Source organism: Ipomoea triloba, chromosome 6 (genome assembly GCF_003576645.1).
Source record: "Ipomoea triloba cultivar NCNSP0323 chromosome 6, ASM357664v1".
Classification (NCBI taxonomy): domain Eukaryota; kingdom Viridiplantae; phylum Streptophyta; class Magnoliopsida; order Solanales; family Convolvulaceae; genus Ipomoea; species Ipomoea triloba.
Genome location: NC_044921.1, coordinates 15872385 through 15887626, shown reverse-complemented (window position 1 = coordinate 15887626; position 15242 = coordinate 15872385). Strand labels below are relative to the sequence as shown.

The 15242-nt window shown below is 34.2% G+C and overlaps 1 protein-coding gene across 2 annotated transcripts; it reads left to right on the top strand.

Annotated features, from left to right (window-relative positions):
- Window positions 1-2251: 2251 nt before the first annotated feature.
- On the top strand, window positions 2252-8853 carry LOC116023257 (probable leucine-rich repeat receptor-like protein kinase At5g49770). 2 transcript variants are annotated; one of them, XM_031264245.1, is made up of 19 exons: window positions 2252-2376; window positions 3053-3173; window positions 3260-3331; window positions 3413-3487; window positions 3577-3648; window positions 3801-3962; window positions 4040-4114; window positions 4246-4317; window positions 4412-4483; window positions 4573-4641; window positions 4738-4812; window positions 4941-5012; window positions 5351-5485; window positions 5610-6088; window positions 6168-6314; window positions 6394-6524; window positions 6633-6852; window positions 7002-7237; window positions 8022-8853. In XM_031264245.1, the coding sequence occupies exons 1-19, from the start codon at window positions 2295-2297 to the stop codon at window positions 8475-8477; spliced, it is 2823 nt and encodes a 940-aa protein (XP_031120105.1). In that variant the 5' UTR covers window positions 2252-2294; the 3' UTR covers window positions 8478-8853. The 2 variants fall into 2 exon arrangements, with proteins under 2 accessions (XP_031120105.1, XP_031120106.1); XM_031264246.1 differs by lacking the exon at window positions 2252-2376 and adding an exon at window positions 2528-2912.
- The last annotated feature ends 6389 nt before the right edge of the window (window positions 8854-15242 follow it).

The window sequence follows — 15242 nt, the reverse complement described above, 5'->3', positions numbered from 1 at the left end:
TAAATTAATAAATAATAATAATAATAATTTAATATATTTAATCTATTACGGTTAGAAACCGTGTAATTTAGATTTTAATGATATCAAAAGTGTTAGGAATTTTAGTCCTCAATTTTTAGCTTATACTTAGTGTTTTTATTGTAAGTCCGAAAGATAACATAACAATGAACTTTATCACCGGGAAGTAAACAAACTCGAGAAATAGCCTTAGGATATTTAGTTTTGAGGAGTTAGCACAGTAACTTGCGAAAGGTCACTTTAGAATGAACTTTACTTACTACAAAGTAAATTGATCATCCGGAAAGTAAAACTAATTTGAAAAGTAACCCTAGAGAAGTTGAACTATGCTAGGTCAAAGCAATATTCTTCGAAAAGTAGTCTACGAGAAGTCAACGACCTTCGAAGAGCTGAAGATGAAAAGTCAAAAAGTTGAACACGAAGAGTTCAAGATGAAGAGTCGAAGAGTTCAAGACTGGAAGGTCATTTGTTCGAAAAGTGGAAGGGTCGACCTTGCCGGATAATAGGGGACACAGAAAGTTAACTTAAGTAAGAAGTTAATTAATCTCTGAGAAATAAGGATTGACTAAAGAAAGCAAATCCGAAAGGTTGCTGAGGTATGGTATGAAAGGTTATCCTCTAAGAAGTGAAATGTGACTTTTCAAAATCAACTGCTCATATATATTATCTGAACGAACAGTAAACAACTTGAAAATATGAAGTTGCAAGAAGAATGTTACCTGTAAGTAAGCACACAATTGCAGTTCGTGTATGTTAAGTGGAGGGTTTTTTGGTAATTTTAGTATCTATATTACATGAATTGAAATGGTGCATTTTAGTACATGGTGTTGTGCGTTTTAATACATGCTGTGGTGCGTTTTATTACGTATGTTGGTACATTAATTGTGTTGTGGAATAGTGTGTTTTACTCCATCCGCTGTTGCATTTTCATACGTATAATGGAGTGTAACTGTGTTGTGGAATGATGTGTTTTAATCCGTCCTCTGGTGCATTTTAATATGTAGAATGGTGTGTATTTTAACACATGTTTTCTAATAAGTGTAATAGTGCATGTTTATAATCTGGGATGTGGATTTTCAATAAGTGGAATTATGCATTTAAATACACGTGATGCACTTTAATACGTAGAATAATGCATATTTTAGCACATGTTTAGCACATGAAATTATGGCACGACAACTCACGCCAACCAGCTGTCATATGGTGCATTTTAGTACGTAGAACGTAGAATGGTATGTATTGTAACACATATATTCACATGACCTCTCTTAAGGGACAAAAGTGCACGACCACTCACGCCAACCAAGCTGGTTTAACGTACATAAACACTAACTTTATGATAAGTTCATAATAATGTTCCTTTTATATGTTTACACTACAGAAGCATAATGTTTAATAACATTCATCACGTACTATGCTCATAATAACATTCATCATATACTATGTTATATATGATCAACACTCTAAACATTAATGTACCTAAACACTAAACTAGATATACACCACATCTATTTTCCCCACTAAGGCTCGAACTCATAACCTCCCATTTAGGAGAGTCACTTCATGTCGCTTGACCACAAGGTCTTTGACACCTATCTTATTTGTTATTCATTGTTCAAATCGAATATTTTTTTGCTTTTTTTAAAATATTTTCTTATTATTATTAAATTTAATTTTGTTGTGTTTAATAATACTTTTGACATAATTTCTAAATATATAAATTTATATATGAATAATAAATTTAATATTATGAAATATTGAATTGTAAATTATTTTAGTCCATTAACTCAATCAAACAAATAAAATGAGACGATAAAAAAACATTCATTCGCCAACTACGATGTAACGTTATGGCATCCAAGTTACCATTTCAAATGAGTGGTCATCTGTTCGAACCTCGATGGTGGGGACTAACATACTTTGGACCGAAAAATGTTTGAAAAAGTATAGAACAGATACAACCTTGTAAAGTATTATGGGTATTCCAAAAAAAAAAACATTCATTTAGTAATTAATTAATCGTAATGTGCTTACCAAAAATATATTTACTCTTAGGTATAATTCTGTCATTTTCCTTTTCATTAATACTGAGTTGACTGTTGATAGCATAGGGCATTTGTCAGTTAGTTGGGAAAATAAAAGAGAGAACAATTTTGCCCCTAAGATATAGCTAGTACTGAAAAGAGTGATCAAGATAAGGTTCAAATTCTTGTCTAGCTTCTGTTCAAGAAATTGTTTGTTTTGATTGTTGAAGGTGTATGGCCATTTGATAATCAATGGTCCCAAGAATCCAGCTACTTTTGGTGCCTGTGTTTATCCAACTTTTTGTTATAGTGGCTTTGACAGACAAAGATGACTGTAAGTTATTTGCTACCATATATACCTAGTTTTTATGTCTTTAATTATGCTTCTTCTAATGTAGGCTTATGCTTAATTAGCTGTCATGAGAATGGCTTATAGTCAGAAAATTGAGCATTTTAGTATGGCATAAAGATATGTCTTTCTAGTTCAGTGATGCCAAATAGCTTGCCTGTTTTACTGTCTAGTGGAGTTGAGAAGCAATGCACCTTCTGAATCATTTTCTTGAACAATCTGATCTTAAATGCTATTGTGCATGTGAAATTCATCTATCTTCCTAGTTTGGCATGATACTCCCTAGTTCTAGCTAGTTCAAAAGTTCAATCATCTCGGTTATTAGAGAAGATAATTGGCCTACTTGAGTTTCATTCCTATCTGTTGGGCGGAGGCTCGTGAAGGGCCAAGTCCAGCACCAGGTGGCTAGGGGATTGTTGGCAGAAGGCCTGAAGGGCCAAGTCTAACATCTTGCCCTCTCGAAAATATGACAGTATATAAGGAAACAAAGTTGCGCCGAGCTTTTAACTTTTGGCGTAGTGGTAAGCGTTTGATCCTGAGAAGTAGTAGGGTTCTAGTCCCACCAACAGTAAAAACTGTGCAGTTAAGGCCACTTTTGACATAGTGGTAAGCGTGTTTCAAGCCCTTTTAAGTTTGAGAAACTAAATTCTCTTTGATGCAGATGCCGCTATAAAGTCCCTCAAAGATAGCTGGGAGAATGTGCCTTCCAATTGGGATGGGTCTGATCCTTGTGGTGATCATTGGGATGGAATTGGTTGCCATGGTTCAAATGTGGTTTCATTGTAAGTTTTTTTCCAGTATTGCATCCACCTCGTTACTTTACTTCATATACTTTTAAGGTCAATAATGTGTTAAATTTCAATTTTAGAACTTTATCAAGCATGAATCTGAATGGTCAACTATCTAGAGACATTGGAGGGCTATCTGAGTTGCAGAATCTGTAAGTCTTAACGATTTCTCGTTTGTCCATGCTTCAAGGAGTTGCCAGAGGTCATTGTTAATTCTCGGCTACTTTTTGTAGGGATCTATCATACAACAAAGGTTTGACAGGATCTCTGCCTCGAGAAATTGGAAACCTAACGAAGTTGTCTAATCTGTAAGAGCAATTGGAATATTGTAGTAAATACAATTTTAGTTGATGCTATTGTAAACTAATGGTTTGTGTCTCGGTGCCTGGATTAACAGAAACCTTGTTGGTTGTGGGTTTTCTGGACAAATTCCCGACACAATAGGATCTTTGAGCAAGCTTAAATTTCTGTAAGGATTTTTACGTTGGTATTTGCATATCTCTTTCTATTTAAATTTTCTTAGTGAGAAGCTAATATAGAAATATTCGTTTGAGGATACTTTACTGATCGGTTTCAGTTTTTTCACTTCTTACCAAGAGCTTTGCGTTCTGTTTTATGCAGATCACTGAATGTAAACAAGTTCTTTGGGCCAATACCGCCTTCCTTGGGTAAATTGTCGGAACTCTATTGGCTGGATTTGGCTGACAATATGCTTACTGGAAGTATTCCCGTCTCTGATGGGAGCACGCCTGGTCTTGATATGCTTGTTGAAGCACAACACTTGTATGTTTCGTCCATTTTATTTAATCTTTATTAGTCACGCTTGCTTGGATTTTCGAGCTATATCCACTCTCTTGTAGTCATTTTGGAAGGAACAACTTCTCGGGTGAGATTCCGTCTCAGCTTTTCAGCTCAAATATGAAATTGAAGCATTTGTAAGTTCCGCTTAACTACTGCCATTATATCTTCAATAAACTTTCACACAGATTATACTATACTTGAGCCAAATTGCTAGTTCTCATGAGGCTTTAATTTGTGTTTTCTGTTTTTAATTCAATTTGAGCAGGTTGCTTGAGCAAAATCAGTTTACAGGAAGCATCCCTGAAACATTAGAACTTGTTCGTTCTTTAACTTTTGTGTAAGTATTTACATCTTCGATCTATTTAAGTTGTCGACTATGCATTTGTTACCTTATTTAATTTGAATTGAAATGCTATTTGTGCTTGCAATAGCAATCTTGACGGGAATTTGTTGAGTGGATCTGTCCCTTCAAACCTGAACAATCTCTCGTCCATTAATGAACTGTAAGCAGACAGATGCCCGTAAACCTATGGTCTATGCTATATTGTTGTTCTAAGAAGTCGCGCTAATTGTGATAACTTTGCATCTGCAGGCATTTATCAAACAATAATTTGAATGGCCCCTTCCCCAACCTGACTGGCTTGAATGGCATCCACTATGTGTATGCTATCCTGGAATTATAAATACTATTAATTTCGTTATCGTTAATAACTGCAGCAGCCGTGTTACTAAGGCAAACTACCCGGTAATATTGCAGAGATTTGAGCAATAACACATTCAACCCAACAGATTTCCCGTCATGGTTCTCAACTCTGCAGAATCTTACGACATTGTACTGCATTCTTTCTCTCGCAGTATATGTGTGTTTGTCTCCATTTCTTCAAAGAGAGTGAATTTCTTTATTTCTTCTATATATATTACTTGTTTTCGGAACCTTATTCATGGACATCGTACTTGCAGAGTATTGGATGGTACGGGACTACAAGGACCTATTCCTGCATCACTTTTCGGTCTTTATCAGTTGCAGAATGTGTGAGTTTTCTCTTGTTTTATGTCAATTGTAAGGATCAAGCGCTTACCACTGCGCCAAAAGCTATAGCTTATAGCGAAGCCGCAACTTCATTTCTTTATATACTGCCATATTTTCGAGAGGCATGGTGCTGAACTTGGCCTTTCAGGCCTCCGCTCCCAACAATCCCCCTAGCGGCCTAGCCACCTGGTGCTGGATTTGGCCCTTCACTGGCCTCCACCCAACACCAACTGCACCCAGTGTGCTCAAATTCAATTATTGATATTAGTTCCGTACTCTAACATGCAATTTAATGACATATAAGGTTTTTTTTTTTTTTTTTTTTTGGGTTGAATTACAGCATCATGAGGAATAACAAACTTAATGGCACACTGAGTATTGGCCCCAACTACAGCAGCCAATTGCGACTAGTCGATCTGCAGAATAATTTTATAGAGTCATTTCCACAGGGACCGGCCTATCAATTCCAGACTAGGTAAGCGAGGCAGAAGTGATGGTGTTCCCTGAAACCATTCTGAAACCGGGGGATTTTTAATTTACCAAACTAGTATTATTGTGTTATGATCACATTGTACTCTTTTACTTTTCCTGTTTTGCAGCCTTGTAAGCAATCCAATTTGTTTCGAAGGAAACAGTGCAAGTTATTGTGCCATTCCCCGAGAGTATAATTCCTCGTATTCAACTCCGCCAACAAATTGCTCACCCTCTCCGTGCAGCTCTGATCAAACATCCAGCCCGACTTGTGCATGTGCTTATCCATATACTGGATATATATTGTTCAGAACCCCTTCCTTCTCCGACTTGGCAAACTCGAGTGAATTTGTTGCCCTTCAAGACTCTATGATGCAGTCATTCAAATCTCTACAGCTCCCCGTGGATTCAGTTTCCCTGAGCAATCCAACGAAAAATTTGGATTATTATCTTGTATTGTACGTGCAAGTTTTTCCAAACGGCCAAAATCATTTCAACCAGACTGGAGTTTCTGCATTAGGATTCCTGCTTAGCTATCAGAATTTCAAGCCACCTGAATCATTTGGACCCTTCATCTTTATTGCTGATAACTATAAATTCCTTAATGGTAACGAGATTACTTCTGATATAGTTTAAATATCTCGGATCGTATTGTCATTCATCTTCATCTGTTTGTGTCTCTATAGGATTGAGCAAGTCATTGAGTACCGGGATTATAATTGGAGCAGCGGTTGGTGGTTCAGTCCTTGTGATATTATCACTTATAATCGGGGTTTACGCTTTCTACCAAAAGAGAAGAGCTCAAGAAGCTGTTAAAAAGATTGATCCTTTTGGTAAGACGAGGAAACTACTTAATGTTACTCATGTGATATGAGCGTAGTTTTCACCGTTTTTCCCTATACATAAATGCAGCATCGTGGGATCGATCCAAAAGCAGTGGCACCGTCCCCCAACTACAGGGAACAAAGTGCTTCACATTTGAAGAGGTTGTAAAATGCACAAATAATTTTTCAGAAGCTATTGGAGTTGGAGGCTTTGGGAATGTTAGTTTCCATTTTCTCATCCCCTTTAGATTATACTCTATAAAGGTTATAACACTAAAAAGGGCTACAATTTAGGGTATATATGGTTTTGATCTTTTAATTTTACAGGTATATAAAGGAACTCTTTCTAATGGACAAATGGTTGCCATCAAAAGATCTCTGCAGGGATCTATGCAAGGCCCTCCCGAGTTCAAATCTGAGATTGAGCTTCTCTCGAGAGTTCATCACAAGAACGTCGTTGGCCTTGTCGGGTTTTGTTTTGATCAAAACGAGCACGTACTCATCTATGAATTCATGCCAAATGGCACATTGAGAGAAAGTCTGTCAGGTATGCCAACTCCTACTGTTGCATACAATTAAAGCATGTGCTCCATCTCAACTAAAAGCCTAAGCTGATAGTTGGACTGCACATATTATATTTATGCTCACACATACAAGTCTGTGAAGTTCACAACTCAACAAGTAATACATTTACAGGGAAGTCTGGAATCAAGTTAGATTGGATGAGGAGGCTTACGATAGCTCTCGGAGCAGCCAAAGGGCTGCAGTATCTGCATGACCTTGTAAACCCGCCCATCATTCACCGCGACATCAAAACAAATAATATTCTACTGGATGAGAACCTGAATGCTAAAGTTGCAGATTTCGGTCTCTCCAAGTCACTGAACGAACACGAGAGTACTCATGTTACCACTCAAATTAAAGGAACTATGGTGAGTGAAGCCTATTATTTCTGAGATTCAAAACATCTGTCCAATCTATTATCTATACTCTCCACCTAACTCTTTACTTTCTAGTCTCTATCCCTTGAAATGAAGAACCATTAATGGTGATTAAGGAGTTGACCTTTTGTCACTCCCACCAATTAGAGGGTGTGCTGACAAAAATCCTATTGTTACACCCTCCATTTTTCTTTTATTGCTAGGAGTTAGTTTTAATTTAATCTTAAAATGGCATATAAGCATGTTAAATGTGTTATTAGTGTGTATTAAGTCTTATTTTTAAAGGCTAATTGGCCCGTGGGTACTTAATAAAAAACTTGACCAACTTGGTTGGGTTGTCTAATAAGCAGAGATTCAAACTAATGGACGGATGTCAGTGAAGGGCCAAGTCTAGTAATTGGTGGGTTGGGGGATTGTTGGGTGGAGGCTTGAAGGGCCAAGTCCAGTATCATGCATCTTGAAAATGTGGCGAGTATAAGGAAATAAAGTTGCGTCTTAGCTATTAGCTATAGCTTTTGGTGTAGTGGTAAGCGTTTAATCCTAACACAAACCATAACCTTAAATTGGTTAGGTAATATTGCTTCTACTTAACCATCACAACCCTTTTTGTATATTAATTAAGTCATTGTTTCAACAATGTGCACATTGAAAAGTCAATACAAATTATTGTCCCAAGGAACTTCAAGGTGTATGCAGCTTGAAAACTATAGAAAGTTTTTAGAGTTTGGATGTAGCAAATAATTTGTGTTTATCGAGACTTACATGGTGTGAGCAGGGGTACTTGGATCCGGAATATTACCTGACGAATCAATTGACAGATAAGAGTGATGTTTATAGCTTCGGGGTGGTGCTGCTGGAGATTATAACGGCAAGATGTCCTATTGAGAAAGGAAAGTACATTGTTCGGGAAGTGAAGGAAGCGATGGATAAGACTAAAGACATGTACAGCCTTCATGGTTTTCTCGATTCATCCATTCACTCGAGCACGACACCTCCAAGTATAGAGAAGTTCGTCGATGTAGCTTTGAGGTGTGTTGAAGGCACGGCGCTAAAAAGGCCAACAATGGGGGAGGTGGTGAAAGAGATAGAGAGCATCATCGAAATGGTGGGGCTAAACCACAATGCTGAATCTGCTTCAACTTCAGACACCTATTCAGGAGTGAGCAAAAGCTCTGGACATCTTTACAGTGATGAAAGTCTGTTTGTCTACACTAGGGTGCAACCCAAGTAATATAAAATTAGTTTGAGTGTTTGAAGTTTTTGTTTTAAAGTTGCTACGATCCAGCATTATAGTTAGTAGCGAATGCGTAACTTTATTTTCTTATAAACCGCCATCACATTTTTTAGACAGAGAGTGCTAGACTTGGCTCTTCACTAGTCTCAACCCAACAATCTTCCTAGATTGCTGGATTTGGCCTTTTATCGTCCTCCGCCCAACTAAAGTGTTAGATTAGAGAGGTAGAAAGAGAGCCTGGAAATTGTTGACTCTGTTGGCATATAGGTTAATTCTTGCTGAATGGTGATTGAACCAAGTGTATAGCATATTATATTCAGTGCAATATAACAGCTAGTTGAAACTGCAAATTATGGTTATTAAGTTGCGTGGATAAAAAGGAAGAATTTTTTAGTATTACTGACTTTGTTACAATGTAATATCTGTTTATAATTACATAAACAGTTTAGAGAGAAGTTTTTGTGTAAAGTTTCTATACGAAGATCAGAACAAAAAGAAAGAGCATCAACAAGCTAAGAAGATTTGGAGAAGTTCGAGAGCTCTTACACCTTGAAAAGATTACAAGGAAATAAGAAAGAAATGCCACAAAAAGGAATCATCAAGCAAAAACTTAAAAAGATATCTATCAAGGAAACATTTGTCATCATTGAGTTAAAAGATCTATCTAGTATTCATTGCCCAACAGAAGAATACCCTTCTATTACATTCCTTGTTTAGGGTAGCTCCAGCCAAGATGGCAAGAGATCTACGATTATAATCACAAAATTACGAGTTTGAATCATTTACTCTCTTGGTTTGAATTAGTCAATTATGAATAATCTAAGCTGGTTCACTCCCTTGTGGTACTTTACCGGTTAACGTCACAATACGGATTTACTTACACTTAAAAGGGTTGTGAGCTAGTTTCTCTCGTCATTAAAAAAAAAAAAAAAAAGAATGATGAACTTGAAGGAGTTGGAAACACTGCTCTTGGAGAGGAGTAGAGATATCAACCAGGAGTAGCATATCAAAGATCGTTACAAACAACATTTGTGAAGGGTTTGGCAGTCTAGGGGGTGGTCTGATCTACAAAAAGGAGGATTGAATACAAACTGACACTGCGTAGAGGCTTGGGTAAGAGTAACTATTGTATTAGTGCTTTGGTGAAAATAATATGTAAGAGGAGTAAATTAGTGGATTACACCATTAAACCACTATAAATATTATGTCCATTTTATTTTATTAGGACAAATAACAAGCACTATAGAAGTGAATAACTGAAAATTAAGAATTATAGAAAATTTAAAATAATAAAGAAAAATAAAATATGGGAAATTATAAGAGTGATAAAAGTTTTGTGGCAAAAGTAAAAATATTAATTTCTCAATTATATTGAGATAATAGAGAAATTTAACAAATGAGCCAAGATTTTGTGGTCTAGTGGCACCTGGTTGCACTCTCATATGTAAGGGGTGAGTTCGAGCGTTGTGGAGGCCAATAATATTTTCTCTATAGTTTGTCCAATTAGAAAATTTCATCTGAGAGGAATGAAGATTGGAGGGGAAAATTTTGGAGAGGGTGTGTTAGATAAAATAATCTAACCATACAGAATAGTCTACGAAAAACTCACAGTTGACGTGCGATGCCTCTGGAATGGTAGACCATTAGCTATACTTGACTCAGAACCCTAGATGACGCCTAGTCAACTTGCACCACTTAATTATGACCCAACAACTAAGCTTAAGCATTGCTTAAAGTTAGCAATAGGAAGAGACTTGGTAAACAGGTTTAATTTCTTGGATTCTCTAGTGTAAGAACTTTCTGAACAACTATATCCCTAAAAGTTATAACGTCTTAGATGAAATGGTATCTGACTGACATCAATGTATTTGATTTTGTCATGATATGTATCATTCTTGTTGAGATGGATAGTACCCTAGCTATATGAAAATACAACAATTTGATCCTGTATGTGAAACACCATGCCCCATGACCAAATCTTGTAGCCAAGTAGCTTCTTTAACACCATACCCTTTGTTGCTACAATATATTATGTCCCAAGCATAGATAGTGCACAATGGACCGAAGAGTAACTTTATAACTAATAACACAATTACAAAGAATGAAAACATAACTAGAAATTGACCTAACGCCTGTCAAGATCACCACCATAAGAGTCTACAAAGCTCACAATGTAAGTATATACAAAAGGATTTAGATAAAAGACCAAGCTCACACGGTTTTTGACTAACCGACGTCGTATACATTGCCATATAATTTTTTTTAAATGAATACAACGTCGATTCTACGCGAACTAACGTTGTATACATGTGCGTATATATTTTTTTAAAATTAATTTACAACATCGGTTCGCTCGTATGTATTAAAAAAAATATGTATAGGCCAATGTATAGGACATTGGTTCGCGTAGAACCCACATCCTATACGTTCTCATAAAATTTTTCAAAAATTAAATACGATGCTGGTTCTCACCGAGAATTGTGTATAATATTTTTTAAAAACATATTTTAAAACTATATATTACGTCGTCGTTTTAGTGTAACTTACCCTTATTTCTACCTACATTTATCACTTGAAAATAACATTAGATTTGAAAATTAAAATTTAAGATATTATATAGCCATATTTATTAGGAAAAATGGTCAAATTGACCCCTAAGTCAAACGGATAATGCAATTGAGTTTCCTAAGTGAAGCAAACTTCATTTAAATCCCCTAAACCAGTTAAAATGTTCAATTAAGTCCAAAGTTACCTGTTTGACAGATTGGTACTTTCTAATGTTGACATGTCTCCTTCTTTTTCTCTTTTATTATTATTTTTTTCATACAGCCACCTGCCACGCATGATTTATTCGGCATCATCATTCAAGGAAGAAGAAAACAAAACATGCAGTAGCACAACTTAATATTGACATAAACCAGAGGAGACGATTAGGTTCAACCAGAGATCTAAAGGACTTTCATCTCAGGCTTCTTAACTTCCTCCTTAGTGATAGTAACCATAAGCACATTGTTCTTCATCGTTGCCTTAATTGAATCAATCTTAGCATTATTCTCCCGTAGCTAGAACTGCCGCTGCTCTTGCGCACTTGGTGTCACGTTTCAATCTTCTCCTCCTATTCCTTGTTTCTCTGCTCGATGATCTGCAATACCCTGCCTTCCTCTGCCTCCACCTTCACCTTATCCTTCTTTAGCCTCGGCACGTCCGTCTTAAAAATGTGCGCTTCTGATATCTCTTTCCAATTGATCCGGGTAGCAGCGAAAACCGAGGTCTCGAGTGGTGGCGCTGCCGGGGAAGCTGGCAATGGCATTTGAGAAACCTTGGAATGGACTGTGGCTGACAAAAAACCATAGTCGTCATCTTAGACTACCGTGGTTGTCGTCGGACTGTACTTGAATTAAAACAATCATGGTTGTCTCAAATGGCCATTGTCGTCTTTTAGGACAGTTGTGGTTGTTGGATAGCCACGACCGTCATTTTTGACAGTTGTGGTTGTCGTCGGACAGGGCAGCTGTATGAAAAGAAAAAAATAAATAGAGAGAGAAAGAGAGAAAAAAAGGCAAAGAGTAAAAAAAAAATTTTAAAAATTGAAAAGGAGATATGGGTTAACATTAGAAATTACAAACTTGCCAATAAGGTAATTTTGGATTTAATTGAACATTTTAACAGATTTAGAAGATTTAATTGAACATTTTCACATTTGGTCCTAATATTATTGTGACATGATCATTTTTTGTCATCGTCAACAAAATTGTTCAAATGTCCAACATTCAGAAAGGCATGTGGATCATTTTTATACAAAGTAAGTTGACCCCACTATATTTTTATGTTTATTTTTTGAAAATATTTTTAATTGAATATCAAAATAACTTTGTATTTAACGACATTAAAAACTATTTGGTTGATAAAGAACAAAAAATTGTTATATGTCACAATAATACTAAGACCAAATGTGAATAGTTGGATAAAGAAAGATTGGAAGTTTATTATCACTTATAAATCTAAGATCAAACATGAAATTAACTCTATTTATTATTTATGTTATTGATTTCGACACTAATGACAAGGTTAGTAATTTTCCTTTCCTTTTTTTTTTTCCACCACAAAATCTCTCTTTGAGGGCGCTGGTGCCAACATCTTGCTGCTGCTATGAAGCTTCAGCTGATTGTTACCGAGTTTCAATTCAAGAATTTTTGCTTTTGGAATAATTTCATTTTTTATTGAGGCTTGGGAAAGGGAGAGATTACATACAGAATTGTCGAATTTGATAATTAAACTTTAAAACAAAAAAAATAAAAAATAAAAAATAAATGTCGTTGTACCGGATGCGTCACTCAAACGCTGAGCTGACTCATTTGACTTGCTGGGTAGTGAAAGAAAGAGACTATATGTCACGAGAATAAAAAGCTTTACAGAGTGTTTTTTAATAGGAAAAACTTTAGGTATATATAAGAAAATAGCTACTGATGAATGTCTATAGTAATAATAATAAACAGAATGATAGTAATAATAATGAAAAAGATAATAACAATTTAATTATAATGGCTGGGATATTTTTTTAAAAAAATTATATAATATAATTTTATAATGTAATGTATAAAAAATAATAAAAATAAATAAAAAGTATCAGTCTTCATTTATTTTAATTAGATAGTTATTAACAAATTTCAGGAGAAATTAGAAAAAAAAATAGGTAAAATTGAAAAGATATTACAATTATTCAATAAATATAGAATGTATAGCTGATCATATTAAACAATTACTCAAACACATTTTTATTTCAGTTATAACGTTAACACTTTTAACTTCTATATTATGGGTCACACTTGTGTGAGACCGTCTCACGGATCCTTATTCGTGAGACGGGTCGGGTCGGGTCAAAGCACCATGCAAATGTCATACTTATATGTGCAAATCTCATACTTATATGCTCAAATATAATACTAATAAAAAAATACAATTTTTGTTACTTATAAAAGAAAAAGTAATACATTTTTCATAATAAGTAATGTTGACAAGTGTCTCTCACTTATAAAGGCAAATATAATACTTTTGAGGAAAAATGTAATACTTTTAAATCGAAATGTAAAAGTATTGTATTTTCCCTTAAAAGTATTATATTTACCCTAATAAGTAACAAAAATTTTATTCCTGATTAGTATTACATTTGAGCATATAAGTATAGCATTTGTACATATAAGTGTTACATTTGCATCTTGACCCAACCCGTCTCATGGTGAGACGGTCTCACACAAATTTTTGCCCTATAGTATTTATTGGATGGTAGATGATTCATTAGCATATAGTTTATGGAAAAATTCTTGTACATGTCATAAATAATTAGACAAAAGAGCATATCCCTTCAATTAAATTTAATATAGATATTGATATAAAATTGGGTTCCTAATTCCCTCACTAATCATATCTTATATAGTAGCAAGATTCTACTTTGTATACTTTCATTTACTTCTTAATTTTATAAGCATTTAGTAAGCATTAAATTTAAGGATAATAATATAAATATTAACTTGTTGTTGAGATGAACAAATTGTGTTCATAAACTTAACACGTTGGGTTCATCATTAGTGTGAATGTGAAGAATTAAAATTTTACATTATTACCCTTAAATTTAATGTTTACTAAATTGATATTTAACTAGATGACCAAATTTGAAACAAAATCAATAGTCATTGAATTGTTTATGGTCAAATTGATAACCAAGGATGAAAATTGGTAAATGTCAATAGCTAAGAAACCATTTATGATCCAATTAAAAGTCAGGAATAAAAAATTAGTAAACGTGAGTAAATAAGGAATCATTTATTATAGAATTAACTTTTTGAATACGTCAACAAATCATTAATTAATTACAATTTATTTCTTCTATATAATTTACAAATCTAAAAACTTAATAAGTCTCAATCAAGGTTATATCCTTGATTTATGTCCCTCTTTTTGTATGCTAATAAATGTATACATTTTACTTTAAATGTTGTACATTTTAATGTTATTAGATAAAAATATCCCTACTATATTCTTATTATACAAAACTACCCTTACACCGTTATAACACCGTTATTTTTAACTATCTCATTATTACCATACACATATATCTACCATATCTTTTTCCTATTCTTTAATTATCGTTTTATTAAAATCATTATATAATTAATTTAATGGTTAATTATATTTTAATTAAATTTCTATGAATGGTAAATTATATATGTGTGTGTATAAAATACATATATCATTTGTGTATATATAATTCGAATTATAAATTTTAATTATTTGTATTTATTAATGTTTTCATATTGGGCATGAATTTTCGCGCATCGCGCGTACAAAATACTAGTTATTACATAAGAAGGAGTTTTTCGTTAAAAAAAAAAAAAAGAAGAAGTCATTAGTTAATGAATAATGATAGTAGAATTTTTTTATTTTTTTTTATTTTTGTAGACTTGTAAAGTTGTAGCTACAAAGCTTATAATAAGAGATAGAATTAATATCACTTTTGGTCTCTCGACTTTTGAGTTTTATCAACTTTGGTGCACAATTTTAAATTTTTTTAATTTTGATGCCTAACTTTGTTATTTTTATCAGTTTTGGTCCTTCCAACCAAATTGACGGTGAAATGTTGCCGAATTTTATATTTTAAAGGCAAAATAATTATCCCAAAGAAAGATCTTCAATATCTAAACAAAAGAAAAATCATATTAAGAGAAAAAGAAGGATTTGTCAATCGTCGATGCTATAAATCTCATA

Coding starts and splice junctions, on each gene's coding strand:
- LOC116023257 (XM_031264245.1), top strand. CDS start 2,295: ATGGTCCCAAGAATCCAGCTACTTTTGGTGCCTGTGTTTATCCAACTT. Junction 3,488..3,576: donor CTAACGAAGTTGTCTAATCT/GTAAGAGCAATT, acceptor CTGGATTAACAG/AAACCTTGTTGGTTGTGGGT. Junction 4,642..4,737: donor TTGAATGGCATCCACTATGT/GTATGCTATCCT, acceptor GTAATATTGCAG/AGATTTGAGCAATAACACAT.